Source organism: Rhamphochromis sp. 'chilingali' (genome assembly GCF_963969265.1).
Source record: "Rhamphochromis sp. 'chilingali' genome assembly, chromosome: 11".
In the NCBI taxonomy this organism is placed as follows: domain Eukaryota; kingdom Metazoa; phylum Chordata; class Actinopteri; order Cichliformes; family Cichlidae; genus Rhamphochromis; species Rhamphochromis sp. 'chilingali'.
Window position 1 is genome coordinate 23,859,327 of NC_137938.1, and position 21,414 is coordinate 23,880,740.

The window sequence follows — 21,414 nt, forward strand, 5'->3', positions numbered from 1 at the left end:
ACACACACACACACACACACAGACTTGTACTTAAAACAAAAGGTCAATGTTTAATATAAATTTAAATATTATTCACCTCTGAGCTTAGGTTTATGTGTAAGTTATTCACTAGTGTGTATCAGAGACAGCGCTCCTATTCTTTCAGATATGCATAGATCACTAGGGGAGACAAAACACAAGTGTAGCGCCTACATACAGTCATGTGTCCAGTGTTTTTGCAGGTTTTCAAGATTAGTGAACTTAACACTGCTCTGTACCCCAAACCTGGATTCACTCACTAACTCTCCGTGATATCAGCTACTTTACTCTTCGCATCATCTCCCTGGGTCCTGTGGCTTCCTCACAAAGTCCAAAAACATGCATAGGGTTAAGTTATTTGACTCTAAATGTACTGTCAGTGTAAATGGTCGTGTTTCTCTGTCTTGGCCATGCAACATACTGGCAACATGACCAAGGTGTACCCTGCCTCTCACCCTGTGACAGTTGGGATTGGCTCCAGCCCCCCCCCCCGACCACCCTAACTACCCCAACCTTGAACTGGATAAACAGAAGAAAAATGGACTGATGGAGCTTCTTCAGCGTGTGGCTTGTACAACTTTACCACACAACTATAACACAGCTGTGGTCAGAGGTTTACATCCACTAATGGAAAGGCCTTCCCAAAACCTACTGAAAATTTATGGACTATGCTTAAACACTGTCTCTGTGCCTGATTTAAATTAACTCCATATCTGCCAGGATGAGTGGTCAACTATTCAGCCAGAAGCTTCCAAAAGAGTCTGGCTGAGGTGCAAAATGCCAGGAGAAATTTAACCAAATATAGTGTGGGTGTATGCAGATATTTAACCCTGTGTGGTTTAGAGAAAATCCAGTTTCAAACCTGCACAGCCAATTCTTGTTTTTAAAAAAAGTCATTAAAGACGTATGCTGTACAATCATTCCACCCTGGAAAAAAAATGTTCAAAGAAAGCATTAAAAGCCCCAAATTGTCATAACATTCGTGCCCACGAAGAGTGTGTGTAAACTTCTGATCACAACTGTGTAACTAGACTAAAAAGAACGCAAGAAGTCAAGTAAATGGATGAACACATGCAAAGACACTGGCGCAGTCTTCTGGTGCCTCTTTAAGGCGATGCATTCAAGGCTCCTGTGCCTGCATGAGTGCTAACAAAGACAAACAGTGCAAATAACTCAAACGCTGCAGTGCATAGAAGGTTAATAACAAGGGTGAAGGAAGAGATGGCGCTCCTTCACAATCAACGCATTCTGGCATAACCATAACGCATGAAGGACATAACAAACTGGATCTAAGACAACAGTATCCTAAGTGGCGAATTCATCCTGATAGCATTTTAAGTAATCAAATTTTTCCAGTTACCAAAAACACAGTAACATTTCACAATCAGGGCCGTTTCAGAAAGCCGGTTTAGTGCAAACTCTGAGTAAGTATACCCTGAGTTAACGAAAACTCTGGGTTTTCGGTTTCACAAAGCGAGTTTAGATTAATTCTGAGTGAGTTACTGTGACGACACACTCCGTGAAGCTAACCTGCCCCCTAGCAGGTTTACTTCAACTAACCCTGACTTTCTCCGCCTCTTTGTCGGAAACCTGACTGTAGGAAGTGTCAGACATGGCGTGCCCCTTCCTTGAAGAGCCAGTAGATGTTGAAGCCCAAATTCTCCGCAGAGCTCTCCACCGGGAGAGAGTGATTAGAGCGCATTCGGACATTTTATCATTTCCTGATGATTTTCTGTGTGAACGTTACCGTTTTTCAGCACAATCTATAATTTATTTGAATAACATCCTCAGGCCTAATATTGCTCATGTGACACATCACGGACATTCTCTCAGTTCTGTACATATTATTTGTATTGCACTTCGGTTTTTTGCAAACGGGAGCTTTCTGTATAATATTGGTGACGCTGAGCACGTTTCCAAGGCTACCGTCTGTCGGGCAGTCAGGAATGTTACAGTTGCACTGAAACGTCTCCTGTACTCGTCTGTGGTGTTCCCCGGTCATAGACCCACAAGATTTATCAAAGAGGGATGCCACAAAATTGCAGGTAGCAGGATGAACAAAACTTAATACATGATGTGGTGATACTTGAACTACTACTTAAATTTTACATTTATTTTCAGGGTTCCCAGGCGTGATTGGCTGTATAGATGGCACTCACATTCCAATCATTGCTCCTTCAGTAAATGAAGGAGACTATGTGAACAGGAAGTCTTTCCACAGCATTAATGTACAGGTACATAGTTCCCTGTAGCATTTCAAACTAACAAATTATTTCATTATAGTAGGGGAGACCGGGGATAGTTGTAACGTGGGTCAGTTGTAACACTTCCAATTTCTCCAATCAGGGCTAAGTTTCAAATGATGTGACTCATCCTGTGCATGCCCAACTCAGTTCTGCTATCACATGTGAAAAGTCAGCACATTTTGTCAAACACAGACAATTTAACATGAAAAAAAGTAATTTGTATGCCAAAAAGTAAGTTTTTCTACTTTATTTCAATGTTTAATAGCATTATCTGCTTTGCAGTTAAACTCATCAAATTTAAATTGTATGTCTATGGGGATATATTCTGTGTAGGTCTTTAGAGCTAGTGTTTTAGCCGTTGGCTGTAATGTTAGCTAGTTCATGGCTATAGGAGTCTGGGTCAGTTGTAACAATAATGCAGATGTTACAACTTACCACACTATTACTTTAACTTATATTAAACAAGTTGGGGCAGCGACATCAGCAGAGAGGTTCACTGGTCACATTTGTATATGCGGTTAATGCCATTGGCAACACAATTACTTCACTGTTTGTGTTCCCCACACATACTGTACATTATGCAGACTACTGTGTCAGAGATGGACAAGTAGGAAGTACTGGTAGTGGAAATAAGTCAGGATGGATGCACGAAACAGATTTCCTCATCTTTCTGAAGCACTTTGCAAACCACACCAAGGTAAGCCATGATAAAAAGTAATGGAATTGCGATGCTGGTGAACAACTACATTTTTTCAGCTTCATTGTTATGTTTAAAATTGGTGCAAGAGTTGTAGGTTATAATGCCCACTGAGCCAATGAGGCCAAACTCAAGGAAGACCAACCAAAATTAATGAAATATTCAGCTGCAGAAAATTCCATAATTTGTCTTTTTTGGGGGGGTTGGAATATGTTCAAAAGCTAGATTTCTGCATTCTGTCACACACACACACACACAGCTACATAAATGGATGTAAGTGCATTCATGTGTTGAATAAACAAAGATTACATGTTAATGTTTTGTTAGTACCCTTATTTCATTGTGTTACATTTTACCCCAGGATATGTTACAACTAACCCAGACTATGGGGTTAATTGTAACATTTCACTCCTTGTGTTTGAGGCCATACCATGCAATGGGTAATTGTGCTGCAGAGAAAATAGCTGCACTATTTAATAGCCGACACATGTAAATACTTTGCATTAAATTTTGAATCCACTACCTTAAAAGAGCTTCAATTTACAAACAGAAATGTCAAAAATGTTACAACTATCCCCGGTCTCCCCTAATGGATGCTAATTTGTGTTCTCTGCACTGTGAAGATCATATGTGATGCTTCCAACATTATCACAAATGTGGAAGCCAACTGCTCAGCCTCTGTGAGTGGTGGTGGTGGAGGACCCCCACCTGTTTTTCGGGCCTCTGCTTTTTTTTCTGTTGGCTATAACGGGTCACATTTGAGCATACAGAGTAAGCAAATATGTACTTGTAATGTGCTCAGATAATTTCAATAAGTGCTTACAGAGGGGAAATTAATGTAGCCTCTAACTGCAATTGATTTACATCGGACAAACAGACCAAGCACTATGGCTCATAATACAATTCCAAGCATGACATCCCAGTGTATTTCAGACCCAGCAACACGCTCAGACAGAAACTGGTTCACCCGAAAGACAAAACGCCAAAACACAAACTTAACAATGTGGTGTATGCTGTACAGTGCAGCGAGGAATGCTCAGACCTCTACATTGGAGAAACCAAACAGCCACTTCACAAGCGCATGGCACAACACAGAAGAGCCACCTCCACAGGACAAGACTCAGCAGTCCATCTGCATCTTAAGGATAAAGGACACTCTTTCAAGGATGCCAATGTTCACATTTTGGACAGAGAGGACAGATGGTTTGAAAGAGGAGTGAAAGAAGCCATCTTTGTCCACTGTGAGCGACCATCTTTGAACAGAGGCGGGGGTTTACGACACCAACTCTCTGCCATCTATAATCCAGTTTTGAGATCCCTTCCCAGACGCCTTAACGCCCACTCACATCCTGGGCCATCTGACCTCAGGAATTCGCATGATAAGGTGGGGCCAGGTTTCACAATGAACACACCCGAAACTCTGGCTGATTGGGACCCACGCCCAGTTTCCCACCTTGGCTCAGGCGATTAGAGGATCATCAGGGGGTCCTTTTGTCCCTCTGTGGGGGGTCACTCCCACTAGGTTTATATCTGGGACTCTCCACCATTTGACCTTAGAACTGAAGAAGCTTCTCGGATGAGAGGTGAAACGTCTTCAAGCAACTTAAAGAAGTCCAGACGCTTTTCTTTGCAAGCTCCTTTGAATACAATTACACCTTACCTGTTTGGACTATATTTTTATATTTCATTTTTACTTGCTGCCAGGAACGTTTGGGGCCTGTTGGGTTGCACCTGCGCTCAAATCACATCACAAAATAAAATGTATGAAATAAAAAATAAAATGAAATATAATAAAATAACGTGTTAAATGGGTGGAAATCCCTAGATCAATGTTTAAATTAACACTCACGCATTGACTCTGTCGGCTTTGTTTTGCCATGCATGCTCCCTTTGTTTTGCAGCTGAGGCTGTGTTACTTTTTTTCCGCGGAATTTGCATGTTATCGGCATATGCTGCCATCAGAATTTCGGCCTCAAGCGCTGTAAAATACATTGACCGCGCCTTCTTTCCTTCCGTCTCCATGGTGACTCGCTTAATCTGTGCTCCACTAATCAGGGCTTTATGTATCCTCGTGCGCGCGCTTAACTTGGGGTTAAAGCAACTCCGCGTTGACTGAACTACTTGTTATCAGCCTTTCTGAAACCGAATATTCCGAGTTGGACAGTTCGGGGTTACTCAACCCTGAGTATCGTTTTTCACTCTGAGTTTTCTAAACCGGCTTCCTGAAATAGGGCCCAGGTCACAACAAAAGTGTCATAAACTAGCACACGTTTGCCTCTAACCTGCAACTTTGTCAACTCAAAGAGTTAAAACAAAAAGTACAAGAGTATAGTTGATGTTGCAGATAGATGGGTCATACCAGAGCAATGGTTTTCTTTTTTAAGCCGTTACAATGAAGCAGTTCTTCATTTCAGGATTAAATGCCCACCTATACTTCTCTTTGGAATTTGTATGTTTGTGTAGATATTAAATGTATTTTAGTGCATTCCCTGAAGATATTTTTTAACGAGGTGTTTGCTTCTCTCTTTCAAAATGTCTTTCATTTCCCCAGAGGAGGGTTCCCCCCCCCACGCTTTGCAAAGTTATATTCTGTCCCAAGGCATCACTTCTTGCTGTCAGCGTTCAGCCACGAGCCGTCCTCCTCCACCTCCCGTCGGACAACGAGCAGCATCTCTGCCACGTCCTGAGAAAGCTGTTCAGTGAGAAATGTGCTGAAACAGAAGCGAAGAGAGAGAAGGTTAGAAGAACAGACAGTGGGGATTTTAATAGAGCACAGTGTCCTAACACAAAACAAACAATGAGCTAACCCCCACTCCCATGTGACCAGTCACATGGTATGACTCACTCAATGAGTTCAAACAGCACACCAAAGCCAAGTTTAGATCGAAGTCAGAGCAGAATCACTCACACAGAGATTACGTCTCTGCTCCTGAGAGTCCGGGAAACATTGGACGTATACGTGCGCAATTCTTACCGCAGCTCTGCTTCTCCGCCGATGCAGACCGGACTCTTCAGCTTAGAGTCCAGGTTGTAGTACTGTCCGCTAACTTGCCGAACTGCGAGCCAATGCCGCCGCCGGAGCGGGAGGGACACAATCCCCAAAGATACTCGTGATGGGACATTCAGAATAAAGCCTTGGACCTTTGACATACAGAGGTTCTCAACTTCCCTGCAGTTTGAAAGAGGGGAGAAAGAAATCACTAAATCAGCCACTTTGAGATAGTCTTACTTAACCAGTTATTACGCGCAGTGCATCTCAGGGCATTTTTCATTATGAATGACCTCGACCCGGATAGCCTACTTCTGCAGCACTTACTGAGTCTGTAAATCTATCAAAGCACAAAATTCATTTTCACATGTAGCTGCGGTTTGGTAAGACTGCCAATATGCTTTTTATGTGTAATCCAACAACGCCTCAGGGTTACATCACAAGTGGTTTAAAATTAAGATGTTGTTTTAAGGGAAAAAAAAAAAAACACCATCTGTGTCTGAAAATAGTCTCAAGAATTCCCTTTTATTACAACAGCCTGGCACTAAGAGCTGATCTCAATATTCTGGATCCCGTTGCAGTATACAGTCCCAGCCACTTTATTAGGTACACCTTGCTAAAACTAGGTTGGTTGGTTGTAATCTCAGTTCCCTTTGTGGCCCCCGGTCTAGTCTTCTGATACTGTATCCCATCTGCTTCAAGGTTTGACATGTTGCACATTCAGAAATGGTGTTCTGCCCTGGAGATGGTTTCTTGGGAAAATCCCAGAAGATCAGCAGTTTCGGAAATAAACAGACCCCGTCCATCTGGCACCAACAACCGTGCTACGTTCAAAATCACTTTAAATCATCTTTCTTCCCCATTCTGATGCCCAGTTTAAACTTTAGCAGGTCATCCTGACTGTGTTTTGATGGCTAAATTCCTAAACGAAATGAGTTGCTTCCATGTAATTGTCTAATTGGATATTTTTATTAACAACCAGCTGTATAGGTATGGCTTAAAAAAAGCGACTGTGAGATTAAGTAAAGGAGAAAGGTAGAACAAACAGCCTGGAGACATAGTGTAAATGAAAAAGTAAATTTCAAATTTAACACCAACATTATGAGCACAGAGGCGGGACCTCTACACAAAATGACTTTCTCATTTCACAGACTTCAGTGTGACTCACTTACCTGCGTTTGTCCCACCACACCGCAGCCAACTCCCGGCTCTGTAGTGCCGCCATGATGACGTTGACATCATAGTTTCCCGTCCCTAACACCGACCGATGTGGGTTCACAACACACTGTGGAGCCAGCCTGCCACAAGAGAAAAAAGGCAGAGTTTTAAAAAACCAAATGTTATACTGCATCTTCTTTACAAAACTGTTTAGATTTGTTTTACTTTCTTGCATATAAATATCATCACAATGCATAACTGTTGTCCCAAAACAACCACACCGATATGAAAAAGCTGTGTTTTTGTGGGGTTGGGGTTGAGCTGCTCTGCATTCAAATAAATGTTGTTTGTCAAAAGCCACAGAGATCATGACTCATCTGGCCTCATGTTCAATTAAGCTAATGGCTGCTGACATACATGCCAGCCTCACTGAAAAACAATGGTTTCTGCTACACGGACAGCACCCACTGCTCTTTCCCCACAAAAACTTAATGTTAAATTTTCCCAACAGTGAATGTAAAAACAACAACAAACACCCACACACTTCTGATCAAATTAAAGCTTTTGTTAAGAATAAATGTTTGGCATTTTTCACTTTTAGGTGGAAGACATGATGGCTGAATGAGGGAATTCAGTAATTTCTGCTTGAGTCTTGGAGTTCCCAGTAAAAGCCTTGCTCGGCACTGCCAAAACTGAAGCTAAACATGAAAACCTGTCATGTTCAGCATCTCACACACGCCTTAGAAGATAAAAGCAGCTGCTGCATTGCAGAAAAATGGTAGTCTGTTCACAGGGTAAACAAATGATGGAGTATTGTCTGGAATGTTGAGGTTATAAACTGGTCAGATCATTGGTGAGTTTAGCAGATGGATCGTTTGAATGCTGTCGCTGGTTTGTGTACAGATTTCCGTACACCGTCACGTCACCCAGAGGCTCCCCTACCTTTTGCATATATCGTCGGCTGTCTCTTTGGTAAACACCCGCTCCTGGAGCACGTTGTTGAGTGCGTGAATTGCGCACAGCTCCAATCGTTGCTTCTCATGAAACACCTCTCCTTCGCTCATACTAAAGCTTCACAGACAAACGAGAAGTCTCGTTAATTAACTGTCATGTTACATCTGCTAGCTAGCAGTTTGTAGCCCATTCAGGCTAGCGGCTGCTCGCTGTAAAAGAAGCTGAAAAATCTGAGTATACACTGTGTTTATGACTGCTGGCAGTTTGGAAAAACATCGCCCCGATAAACTATTATTAATCAACAATAGCTAAACGAAGCTACCAACCTGCTGATAAAGCGATGCCCCGTTTAAATGATGATGGAGCCTGACAGCTACATCCAGAAACCGGAAGCTGAGCCTTTGTTGTTGAGGTGGTGTTGGGGGTTTTTTGTCGTCCGTATGCGTCCCTCACAGCAGGGCTGGAAACCCCGCCAGTTTAACAGTCTAATTATGCTGAATAGAGGAAAGTAATAATAATGGCAGGATTAACTCATCTTTAACTCACCAATGGTGTCACACACACACACTTCTTCCCCGCGTCTAATCACTGAGCTGATGCTGCAGCGCCCCCTAGTGACGAGCCTGATTACTGCTGACTGCGGTGATACAGACTGAAGTTGATGAAGTGAGCTAAGCCTCGAATAAAAATAAAAAACTATATTCTAGGAAAAATATAACTAAACTAAATGAAATCAAGTTGTACAACCACCAAACTGAAATAAACGAAATAAATAAATAAATAAAAATATGTAGGAAATAAGATAAGATAAGATAAGATAAGAAAATTTTTTATTAATCCCTCGGGTGGGTTCCTCTGGGAAATTCGGTTTCCAAAAGCACAGCACCGACAGAAGTTACAGTTACAGAATATTATATATATATATATATATATATATATATATATATGTATATATATATATATATATATATATATACACACACACACACACACACATATATAAATACAGAGACATATATACGAAGGGGATAAATAGAATAAATAGGAATAAAAATAAAAATACAAGTGAATTGCACATTTCAAGTATTGAGGTCTATTGAACCATTGACTATTAACAAAAGTATTGCACAAAAGGTATTGCACAGTGAGGTGAAGAGGCACTACAGCTTAGTTGTTCCCCCCTCCTTTGTCCACCTGTTTCCCCTCCCTCTCCCCTCCAGAGAGGAGTTAAACATTTTGATGGCGTGTGGGACAAAGGAAATGTTGTTTTCAAAGCCTGCCCGACTAAGGCTTTGATGCATTGTTTGGTGAGACTTGAGATTTCTACATGACTGCCTTATTCTATTCTGAAATAGTGGACAATGATGTTTGCAGACGACATTGTGATTTGTAGTAAAAACCAGGAGTAGGGCGAAGAGCTGAAGAAAGTCAGTAGAAGCATGACTAAACTAGACTAGACTAGAAAGGTGAAAAGGTAAAGTTTCAAGGAGCAGAGGTTGCAACGTTGGATGAGTTTAAATACCTGGAGTCACATCCAAGACAACAAACAGTGCATAAGAGAGGTTAAGAACAGGCAGGGTTAAGTGGTTGGAAACAAGTGTGGGGGGTGATTTGTGACAGAAGGATAGCAGCAAGAGTGAAAAAAATGGCTTACAAGATGGTTGTGACACCTGCTGTGATGTCTAGTTTGGAGACGGTGCCACCGACAAAAAGACAGGAGCCTGAGCTGGAGAGAGAAGGCTCAAATGGTTTGGGGATGTGCTGTGGAAAGATGGTGGATGCATTGGACAAAGGATGTTGAATGTGCAGCTGCCAGGCAGAAGGAAAAGAGGAAGTCCACCAAGAAGATTCATGGATGTCGTGAAGGAGGGCATGCAGGGTTGGTGTGTCACAGGAGGATGTTAGGGGCAGGGTAAAATGGAGGCAGATGATCTGATGTGGCGACCCCTAAAGGAAGGAGTCGAAAAATGTATATATTCTGAAATTATTAGCAAATTATTATTAGCTCTTAATAAATATTCTCCATAGTATAATAATAAAGTTAGAACTTAAAACAATTAAAACAGAAGCAAGTAAATCCATAAACTGAAAACTGTAAATTTTCAAATTTACATTATTACAGAAAAATGTTAAATCTGTCTGTTTTTTTATTGAGATAAATGTAATTATTTGCATTCCTGAACAGGAAAAGATTTAATGGATAGATGTTGCACTTGAATAATTTCTTAAAGAAGTCCAGTGTGGGAAAACTAATTCTGTTTAATGTGTGTCTAATAGATAACAAAATATTTTTTAGTTTTAAACAGATTTTATGACAAGTAATCTAATAGATTTGTTAATTACTGTAACGGTTAGGGTGACAAAGCTTTGTCTTACTGTAGAGGCTAAGCCTACGCTTGAAGCCACTGAGGTATTTGTTGACAGGGATGACGCGCGATTTCACTGGTATGCATGAATATATTAAACTTGATACAGTCCAATAACTCCAGCCTTACTCATCTTGTCCTTTAGATTCTTTATTTCCACAATTTAACATAGCAGCACAGCGGTCACAAACTGTTTGCCTTCTTCCGATCAACAACACACCTGCTGCTAATTACGTGTGTCTACCTTAAATACATTCACCATACCAAAAAACTCAAAAAGTGACCTCTAGCGGCATACATAAGGTATCAACCCCAAAATTTCATAAATTATGGCAGTGTTTTGGAATCACTTAAAAGATCTCTCTAAACTTGATTATAAACAGTGGGACAATTTTGGCAAAAAGGTCAAGATTTGGTCACGATGACCTGTCTGATCGAGCATCAGTATGCGGAAAAATACGGTGGCCCCTAGAGACAAAGCACGTACAAACTCCAAAACACTTGCGAACTCCAAAACACTTGCAAATTCCAAACACTTTGGATTTTGCAAGTGTTTTGGAGTTTGTACGTGTTTTGGAGTTTGCAAGTGTTTTGGAGTTTGCAAGTGTTTTTTCGTTAGCAAGTGTTTTGGAGTTTGCATGTGTTTTGGAGTTTGTACGTGTTTTGGAGTTTGCAAGTGTTTTTTAGTTTGCAAGTGTTTTGGAGTTTGCATGTGTTTTGGAGTTTGCAAGTGTTTTGGAGTTTGCAAGTGTTTTTTAGTTTGGAAGTGTTTTGGAGTTTGCATGTGTTTTGGAGTTTGCAAGTGCTTTTTAGTTTGCAAGTGTTTTGGATTTTGCAAGTGTTTTGGAGTTTGCAAATGTTTTTTAGTTTGCAAGTGTTTTGGAGTTTGCATGTGTTTTGGAGTTTGCAAGTGTTTTGGAGTTTGCATGTGTTTTGGGGTTTGCATGTGTTTTGGAGTTTGCATGTGTTTTGGGGTTTGCATGTGTTTTGGGGTTTGCATGTGTTTTGGAGTTTGCATGTGTTTGGGGGTTTGTATGTGTTTTGGAGTTTGCAAGTGCTTTTTAGTTTGCAAGTGTTTTGGATTTTGCAAATGTTTTTTAGTTTGCAAGTGTTTTGGAGTTTGCAAGTGTTTTTTAGTTTGCAAGTGTTTTGGAGTTTGTACGTGCTTTGTCTCTAGGGGCCACCGTAGAAAAAGGGTGATTTAAGTGACTTTGAACATGGTATTGAACATTGATTGGTGGTGTGGTGTCAGACAGACTGGTCTGAGTATTTCAGAAACTGCTGATCTACTGGGATTTTCCCACACAACCATCTGTAGGGTTACAGAGGATCCTAAAAAAGAGAAAATATCTAGTGATTGACACTTCTCAAATGCTCAAATGTCAGGGGTCAGAGGAGAACGGCCAGACTTTTTCAAGCACATGGGAAAGCAATAGCAACTCAACAAAAGCATGCAGAAGAGCATTTCTGAAAGCACAACATGCTTAAAGCTACAGGGCTACAATCATACTGGGTGCCACTCCTGCCAGGTAAGAACGGGAAACCAAGGCTATGTCCACACGTACATGGGTATTTTTGAAAACGGAGATTTTCTGTTTTCGTTTTAAAAAATAATCCCGTCCACACGTAAACGCAGAAATGAAGGAAAATGCTGCTAGGAACATGCCAAAGCAACAGGTGGCGATATATTCCTAACCGTGTAGAAATGTTGGCCAATCAGAAGTCTAGAAGCCTCGGTGGGAAATAGTAAACAAGGATGGGGCATAGAAGCAGAACCCAGTCATATGTGTGGAGGGACAGTAACTGTGTGTGTATATGTAAGCATTTAAACACTGCAGAGAGTACAATTAACAGTAACAGTATGGTAGAAATTAATTTCACCGAAACAATAACGTGGCGCACAGTGTGACGTCAAAAAAGGCGCACACCTTTGACGCTGCGCTTTCTGTCCACACGTAAATGCAAAAACGGAGTTTTCAAAAATATCCACCCTGGCAGGAGTTTTTAAAAATCTCCGTTTTCAGTGACCAAAAACACCGTTTACGTGTGGAGGAAAGGTGCAAACGCAGAGAAAAATCTGCGTTTTCAAAAATACCCGTGTACGTACGTCCACATGTTCAGTGACTGAAAACGTTTCGGTCACTGAAAACGGAGATTTTTAAAAACTTCTGCCAGGGTGGATATTTTCAAAAACTCAGCTTTTGCATTTACGTGTGGACGGAGAAAACGCAGCGTCAAAGATGTGCGCATTTTTTGACGTCACACTGTGCGCCACGTTATTGTTTCGGTGTAATGAATTTCTATAATAGCGGATGTAGACAAAATACTGTTACTGTTAATTTTACTCTCTGCAGTGTTTAAATGCTTACATATACACATACAGTTACTGTCCCTCCACACATACGACTCAGTTCTGCTTCTATGCGCCATCTTTGTTTACTCTTTCCCACCCAGGCTTATTGACTTCTGATTGGCCAACATTTCTACACGGATAGGAATATAGCGCCACCTGCTGCTTTGGCATGTTCCTAGCAGCGTTTTCCTTCGTTTTTGGCTTTTATGTGTGGACGGAATTTTTTTTATAAACGAAAACGTTTTCAAAAGGAGAGGCTATGCGTTTTCGTTTGAAAACGCATGGTTTTCTCTCCCGTCCACACTGAGACGGCGTTTTCGCTCATGGAAAATGCAGCGTTTTGAAAACGCTCTCGAAAACACCTACATTTGAAAACGGTGTTTTGGTGTGGCAGTGCGGACAGCCAAAACTGAGACTTTCTAAAACGATGATGCATGTTAGTCATATGATGCAGTCGTGTGACCAATTAAACTAAGATAGCGGAGGGAATTCTACAGCAATTGTTTTGTTTGCTCTCAATTTTGACAGCCCTATTAAAGATTAATATGAGTCTGTATATGCTCCAGATAGCTTTTCTTCAAATTCTTTAACTCTCACTCGCGTTTTGCAACTTTGCACCTTTGTGTTACTTACAGCAACAACTCCACCTCATTGTTAGTCCATTTAAAAAACGCTGTGCTTTTCCTCAACATTTTGCAGCAATGTTTCAAAGAGCTGGAAAGTAAATAAGCAGCAGACAGAAATAAGGCAGGTCAATCTTCTTGCGCTTCACGTATGCGCAGTACTGGAACGTAAGCGTTTTCAGTCGTTTCAATGTGGACGTGCAACGCTGTGAAAACGACTGAAAAACGCATGGACGCAGAGCGTTTTCAGATCTATCCGGCCTAGTGTGGACGTAGCAGGCTCACAATGATTGGACAATCAAATACTGGAAAATGTTGCCCAGTTTGTGAGTCTTGATTTCTGCTATAACATTAAACATGAAAGTACACATCCATCCTGCCTTGTCCCAGTGGTTAGGGCTACTGCTGGTGTTGTAATAGTGTGAGGATATTTTCTTGGCCAATTTTGGGTAACAACTGAGCCTACCTGTGATTATGTCCATCCCCTCATGACCACGGTGTGCATATTTTTTGATGGCTGCTTCCAACAGGATAATACACCATGTCACAAACCTCAAATCATCTCAAACTGGTGTCTTGAACAAGAAAATTAGTTTACTGTCCTCAAATGTCCTCCACAGCCAGTTTACCTCCAGTTTACCTCAGTCTAATAGAGCACCTTTGGGCTGTGGTGGAAAGGCATATTCACATCATGGATGTGCAGCCAACAAATCTGTTTCTACTGTGTGATGCTATCGTGTCAATCTGAACCAAAATTTCTGAGGAATGTTTCCAGCACCTTGTTGAATGTCATAAAGAATTAAAATAGTTCTGAAACCAAAAACGGCTCCACAGCAGTACTAACAAGGCGTAGGTCACCTAAAAGAGGGTCTGATGAATAAATGTTGTGTTGTTATTTTTGGTGGTGTGTTGCTCAGGCACGTTTCTGTACTACACGAATACGAAAAAAAATGAGTGTAATTTAATCCAGTTATTGTTATTGCCAATTAGAGTGAACTTAATTAACCAACATTAAAATAAATCTATCATACAACGTAACAAAAGTGACCCCGCTTATCAAGTTAAGTATTTATCTATTGAATAAATTAGGCTGGCTGGTTTAAACAGTAGGCGTTTCTTAATTTTGGTGTTCAATGTAGCTGGTGCTGATCTTTCAGTATCGATTAGATTTGTGAGTTTTTCAAATGGACCTATCGCTGGCGTGTATCAGATGTACTTTTCACTCTATGTGGCTGATAGGGCTTTTTGATGTGACGCAGCTCTATCGATGCATTTCGATTGGTCTGTCTCTTCTGACGTTTCACACCACTGTGCCGGTCATTGGTCTGTGCTTTAAGGTTCAATTGAGGATCGTATTTTTGTTCCTGTGTCAACGTAGAGAAGAAAAGAAGAACGGCGATCATCAGCCAGTCGGCTAAGTTTTCATCGAATATAGTTTTTCACTCCTCTAAGCTCTATTAGAAACGGTTCTTTATATCTGACACCAGCCAGACACCCACCACCCAAGCAGAGCTCCTTTTTGAAGATGGTAAGATCAACCTCTTAGCTAACAGCTAATGGGAGACACTGCTAGCTCTAACCGATTTTAGCTGTCGATTTTTTTTCTTTCGATTTTTATGGGCGGTTGTGTCTATTTGTTGAAAGTTAATGCGTTTATTAAAGTCTTCAGATGTATATTGGTGTAATTAATAAGTACCTTTATACACAATAGAAACTATTACCACTAAACCAAAAGCTTCTTTAACACGAAATCTAATCGAGGCATTTGCTAGGCTAGGTATGCTAACGGTAACATAAAGTTAACATTGCCCGTCGACTGTTTAACTGGTATTAATTATCTACTGCTGTGCCTTTAAAGCATACTTCAAGTTGATCAAGTTATAACTCATCTGACTTCTCTGAGGATGCTTAACGTGGTGCGGGGACCGCTGGCTCGATGATGAAACCGTAGCTCCCCCAGAGGAGCTCCAGCTCATGTTCATTACGTAAATACGTGTTAAAATTAGGAAGATAATGACTGGCAAGCGCAGATTACAGAGAAAAGCTTGTGTAAAATGACAGCAGATCCGCAGCGGAAAATGTAGATGGTCTCAGGTGGTGCCGATGATAGATTTTTTTTTTTCTTCTGCCATATGGCCGATCGACACATTATTAAAATGTGTGGAACGAAATCATCAAAGCCATACAAAAAAATATGTTTTAGTGTGTAATGAGTCGATACCTACCTACATAATAAACATTTTGATAATATGTTAAATTTACTTCACTCACACTCGCTGTATATTAAAGAAAAGGTGTCCAGTGTGCTAACAGACCAACATGTTGAGGCAGTGTCATATTTATTTGTTAGTCAAAGTTTAGGAAAGTAAACACGTGGTTGTAAAATGTGTACATCTACAGAGACAAAGGTTTTTGCAGCAAGCCAAAAACGAAGTGTGAAATAAATATTTGAGTAGACTGAAATACAAAAAAAAAAGTGAAAATCAGAATGTAGAGGAAATAGCCTTAGGTTTAGCCACTTTGGTTGTCAACATAAACTGCCTAATGCTGAAACTAAATATTTTCAAAGATTAAAAATGAACTAAAATGAGCGAACCCATTCTGGAAATTAAATGAATGCTTAGAAATAAAAAGTCAAAAGATGTGAAAATTATAAACTAGTGGGCTTTTTTTTAAAGTCCCAAAGTCAGCTGAAATAACACTGAATAATATGGGACAGTTGTTGCTATAGAAAAGGAAAATAAATTTACATTGTACAAACTATCACATAACAAATGGGGAGGGGGGGGATGTAATGAAATGTGCTTCATTTTTTTTCTGGACTTCTTGATGTCAAAACTGCATAATTTGTTTAAGTCTAGTTCTCAGCATTAGTAACATGTCCCAGTGTCCTACACAAAGATATTCTTTTCTTTTTTTCTGAATCTGGTGATCCTATATTTGTTGATTTTTTTTCTTTTTTCTTTTTTTTTTCTTTCTCTTCTCTTTTTCAGCTGCTTTGGCTTACATGCTTTAAATGTAAAACTTTATCTTAACAGTACCCGAGGTGAAGTTACAGCCTTCATTTTTCCTCATTCTTAGTAAGAGTACAGCTTGGTCATTCCTGTTAGTGCTGTGGCTAAACTATTGTTATGTCTCTCCAGAACTCCAATGTGGAGAATTTGCCCCCTCATGTTCTTCGCTTGGTCTACAAAGAAGTTTCAGCTTTAGCAGCAGATCCACCCGAGGGCATTAAGATTTATCCCAGCGAAGAAGACATAACAGAGCTTCACACAGCAATAGAGGGACCAGGTAAGGATTATGATATAGTGTCATCACTTCACACTTAGAGCAGGACCGACACAACTCTTGGGAGTAAACTCACCAAGTGAGTATTTGCAGTATGGTCTTTTCATAATTTAGGGCTTTAGATTTGCAAAAGTTTCTTTAAGATCTCTAGTTTGAACCAGATTTGTTGAGTTTGTCCTGACTCAAAATATTTTATCATAGAAGATCAGTACAGAGCATTTCGTATTTCATTAAATAGACAAATTGTCAGAGACTGATGAGTAAAATAAACTTAATGAAATCCATACTAATTGTATTACTTCTGTCCTTGAATAACTAATGTGGAAATTTATTTTCAAAACCAGCGATAAAATATCCTAGTTTAGTCACCTTGCAGCTTGTATTTTCAAGGGTTTTTTGTGTATTCTTAAATATATTATCTCTCAGGGTTTTTCCTGTATGCAAACATTTCTAGGTTTCTAACAAAAATATTTTAGCCCATTTTCTTTTTAGGCTGTATTTTATTTCCTTCAACATTACATGCATTCTTGTTTTTGAAAATGTCCAGAAATAAATTCAGATTTCTGTTAAGTAAGGTGACAGACACTCGCCGCCTTCACTGTGTGCCAGTCAGTTGTGCCAGTGTGTTATAGTCATTAATCAAAGGGTCACCAGTGTCCAGGAAAAACCCCGAGTTCTGCGTCATGTTCGCAGCAAACTGTGCATTTACAGTGTGTTAGTTACTTCACCACTTCACATCCAGAAAAACAGCTTCAAACAATAATATTTAAAGGCTGAGAGTTTCTTATTGATAGCCAACTTTGTATTATCAGCTCAAGGTAATAACATGACTGGTGATGACTGAGCTGAGTCAGCCGTCTGCTCCATGATTTTTAGGTATTATTGAAGCTTAAATGGAAGCCATCAGCTTTGATGGAATCTTTTACTATCTGTACATAATTTAGTCTTTGTGCTGTTAATTTGTAGAATAATAAATCCTCAAGGCCTGTTTTACATTTCTATTCCCCCCTTCGTGGAGCTTTCAAAATTTATGCTGTTGTGTAATCACTTAAATTATGGGTTTTGTGGGTGTTGTTAATATCATGAGACACATAAGTCACTTTAAACTATCATGATATCTTGCCACTATGCACTCATTGCTTCAGACGTTATTTTTAAGTAGGTCTTGAAGAGCCAGACACTTGTCCACATTTTCTACTCCTCCACAGAGCTCCGTCGCGGCATCAGTTTCATTTATTGGGCACTGACATTTATATCTGATTTCAGATCAGGTAATTCATTATGTTAAAGCAGCAGTACAGTGTGTTTCATAATGTCAAATTTTTGTTGTTGCTACTTGGCATACCTGGTTAAAAGCTGAAGCGTACACAGACAGATGGTGATGATGGTCAAACAAGAAATATCAGATCAAATATCAGATTATTTCATTGGAAACTGATAGAAGTTAAATGCAGGAAATTGACTTAAGAGCAAGTGACAAGGATTTGAAATGGCCTCGTAAACTTCCTTACTCTTCTCTCGCGAAAGAATATTGTGTTTATTTCACTTTGTTACCACTGATGACAGGATAATATTAGATTATTTTTGTACACAAATCTCCTGTTCCCTAAAAAGTCTCCTCGCTTTAAGAAACCTGTCTAACAGATGGTAAGATTAAATCTTCGATGCTGGCACAGTTTTCATTCTGGAACCTTTTATTTTTTTTAAAACCAAGACTAGGTGTCAAGGAAAAGTGTCAGGTGGTATTTCTTCGGCTTTGAAATATTTGCTGTTATGTGACAGATTTGAAATGATAGTTAATGTGCTCTGTGACTGACTGACTTGTATGCGCTGAATGTGTTGTCAGAGGACTCGGTTGCAGCTCTGTGACCCTCTTTTTCTGGATGAAGTTTGGCAGAGTCAGGACATAATGTTCATGTGATGAATTCTTTATACTTCAACAGAGGGAACTCCATTTGCTGGTGGCATTTTCCGAATGCGTCTGGTCCTCGGGAAGGACTTCCCTGCGGTTCCACCCAAAGGGTATTTCCTGACCAAGATTTTTCACCCCAACGTGGGTCATAAGGGAGAGATCTGTGTCAACGTGCTGAAGAGGGACTGGAAGGCAGAACTCGGCCTCAAACATGTCTTACTGGTAAGAAGGATGATCTGTGTGTTTGTTTCAGTATCGCTTGTGTTGAGGCCACTAATTTCACATCTCTTTCCTTCACTTTCCTACAGACAATCAAGTGTCTTCTAATCCATCCGAACCCAGAATCGGCTCTGAACGAAGAGGCCGGCCGCTTGCTGTTAGAGGACTATGCTGAGTACGAGTCCCGGGCCCGCCTGCTCACAGAGATCCACGCCATGGGCGGCACTTCTGGGGCACCTCAGGATCCTAATGACGGCCCCCAGCCAAAGAAGCATGCAGGTGACCCGATGAAGAGAGCGGGACCCAGTGCGGCGTCTGTGCCAGCAGCTTTGGGTAATGGAGCCAATGGAGCCAGCACCACCACCAGCAATAGCAACAGTAGTAGTAGCACTAATAATGTAGCAGGGAAGAAGAAAGCAGATAAAAAGCGTGCGTTGAGGCGACTTTAATACCTCCATAGAAATTCTCAGTGGGTGTGTGTGTGTGTGCGCGTGTGTTTGTGTGAATGTGGGAGAGTAAATTTAAATATTGAAGTATACTGATGATGTTTTTGTTCCCTTTGACTCTTTATACCCTGAAAATCCAGACTTCTCACTTTGTACTTATACCTTATTCTTTGTCTTTCCATCACTCTGTCTTGTCCAGTTGGTGTCACGGGTTTAATTCTTCCCATACCTGAAGACGGTGACAAATTGTTGCTTTTCTGAAATGAAAGAATACACTTTCAGTCTAAAAAAAAAAAACAAAAAAAAACATCATGCCATCAGTTGTGATTTTCCTTTGGCCTACTGTGAATGAATGATACTTAATGCGATTCACTGTGCAAACCACGGCCTCTGATGTCTGTCCATTAATGAGATATAGCTCCTGTCGTCTCAGACTTAATAGCAGCCATTTTTTTTTTTTTTAAAGCATTTCTTGGTAAAAGCAACTGTGATGGTACTGTGTACTGCACAGCCTGACTCATTGTCGAGTCTGAACCACGATGCTACCTTAAAGTCAGGTTTTTAAATTCAGCTCAAAGGAAATGATGGAAGAAGGCGCTAAAATTATGCAACGTCCAAATTGTATTCTTCGTTTTGTGATCCAATTTAGGTAAAGGTGTAAAGGTATGGATTGTTTCAAGTAAAGGAAGTCTGCTGTTTTTTGTTTTGTTTTTCTGACTTTTTAAAACTGTTTCACTGACCAGTATTTTCAAAAGCTGTTTTTAATCGACACGTCCATATTCAGCTGTCTTGTGGTTGTGTGTGAAGATGTAGCTCAGTGGCTGTAAGGGAACAGGGTAGATGGCATGCGCATGCCACCTCAACTGTTCTCTGTATTTAGGCATACTGTGGTGTGACTCGCTTCAACTACCCCTGCCTCCTAACAAAAGCAGCATGTCCTCTCAGATGCACCGCACGCCGACCAGCCGCGTGGAGTACCAGAGATGACAAGTGCCTAGTTTGAACCAACTTGCCCCTCCATCCGTGGCAACTGCAGGGTTTCTCGGGCAAATTTTCTTTCCGTTCTTAAATGCATGCGGGGCCTACATTTCCCAAGGAAACACACTGAAGCGCTGTTTTAATTTGGATGGAAAAGGTGCCTCTGAAACTCCTGTTACTGTGCACACTGTCTGGCTGGATATCTTGTGTCCATTTTAAATTATTTAAATTAATAAAATGTTGAAATACCAGAAGTGAAATGGAAAATCAACTCCTGTTTGTGTTTTTTCTTTGGTCCTCTTCTGTCAAGCGATGTTGAAATTAATGCTAAGAACAAATGCAAATGAGGCTTTTCTAGTGACGCGTATTAGCACATTTTGTTTAGTGGTCTCCTGTTCTGCAGTGATGGAATAACCATTATGAGGAAAAACGAGTAATTGCATCCACCCCAGCAAACCAGTGAGTTGAAGTGCACCCGATAGAGCGTCTTTGGGCCATCTAATGAAGGGCTCCACTGGCCTCTGCTGCCAACATGCAGCAGCCCACCCACCTGTGTAGAAATAGCAGCCTGCCATGCAGGTAATTATCAGACCCTTCTTAGACACCTGGGGCTTCCTCAAGACCCGTTTTGGAAGTGCTTACCTCCTTCAACACCTGGTATAAACATCCATGCAGTGAAAACCCACACCGTGCTATTAATCATAAACACAGTTTCACTGAAGATTTTGACGTGTGTGAGATATAAGATAAGATAGAACTTTATTAATCCCTCGGGTGGGTTCCTCTGGGAAATTCGACTTCCAAAAAAAAGCACAGCAACGACCGAAGTTACAGTTACAGAATTGTTATATATACACACACACACACACACACACACACACATATAAATACAGAGACAAATATAAATAAAATATACAAAGGGGATAAATAGGAATAAAAATACAAGTGAATTGCACATTTCAAGTATTGAGGTCTATTGAACCATTGACTATTAACAAAAGTATTGCACAGTGAGGTGAAGAGGCACTACAGCTTAGTTGTTCCCCCCTCCTTTGTCCTCCTGTTTCCCCTCCCTCTCCCCTCCAGAGAGGAGTTAAACAGTCTGATGGCGTGTGGGACAAAGGAGTTTTTAAGTCTGTTAGTTCTTGTCTTGGGGAGAAGCAACCT

General features: G+C 40.6%; 2 protein-coding genes across 2 annotated transcripts; one reads left to right on the forward strand and one right to left on the reverse strand.

The window, feature by feature from the left end:
- Window positions 1-24: 24 nt before the first annotated feature.
- josd2 (Josephin domain containing 2) lies at window positions 25-8,665 on the reverse strand. The gene is made up of 5 exons (XM_080896324.1): window positions 8,389-8,665; window positions 8,051-8,179; window positions 7,123-7,248; window positions 5,936-6,130; window positions 25-5,672 (listed from the first exon to the last, which is right to left on the reverse strand). Exons 2-5 carry the CDS (start codon window positions 8,170-8,172, stop codon window positions 5,564-5,566), a joined length of 552 nt encoding a protein of 183 aa, XP_080752450.1. The 5' UTR covers window positions 8,173-8,179; window positions 8,389-8,665; the 3' UTR covers window positions 25-5,563.
- A 6,072-nt stretch (window positions 8,666-14,737) lies between these two features.
- On the forward strand, window positions 14,738-20,514 carry ube2s (ubiquitin-conjugating enzyme E2S). Its single transcript, XM_080896117.1, has 4 exons — window positions 14,738-14,932; window positions 16,548-16,695; window positions 18,636-18,826; window positions 18,913-20,514. Exons 1-4 carry the CDS (start codon window positions 14,930-14,932, stop codon window positions 19,270-19,272), a joined length of 702 nt encoding a protein of 233 aa, XP_080752243.1. The 5' UTR covers window positions 14,738-14,929; the 3' UTR covers window positions 19,273-20,514.
- Window positions 20,515-21,414: the final 900 nt, after the last annotated feature.

What these genes read in the sequence shown, in the direction of transcription:
- josd2 (XM_080896324.1), bottom strand. Translation starts at nt 8,172, where the DNA reads ATGAGCGAAGGAGAGGTGTTTCATGAGAAGCAACGATTGGAGCTGTGC. An exon ending in GCCGACGATATATGCAAAAG is followed by an intron (nt 7,249 to 8,050) that starts GTAGGGGAGCCT and finishes CTCTTGTGGCAG; the next exon opens with GCTGGCTCCACAGTGTGTTG. An exon ending in GGCGGAGAAGCAGAGCTGCG is followed by an intron (nt 5,673 to 5,935) that starts GTAAGAATTGCG and finishes CTTCTGTTTCAG; the next exon opens with CACATTTCTCACTGAACAGC.
- ube2s (XM_080896117.1), top strand. An exon ending in CACAGCAATAGAGGGACCAG is followed by an intron (nt 16,696 to 18,635) that starts GTAAGGATTATG and finishes ATACTTCAACAG; the next exon opens with AGGGAACTCCATTTGCTGGT. An exon ending in GCCTCAAACATGTCTTACTG is followed by an intron (nt 18,827 to 18,912) that starts GTAAGAAGGATG and finishes ACTTTCCTACAG; the next exon opens with ACAATCAAGTGTCTTCTAAT.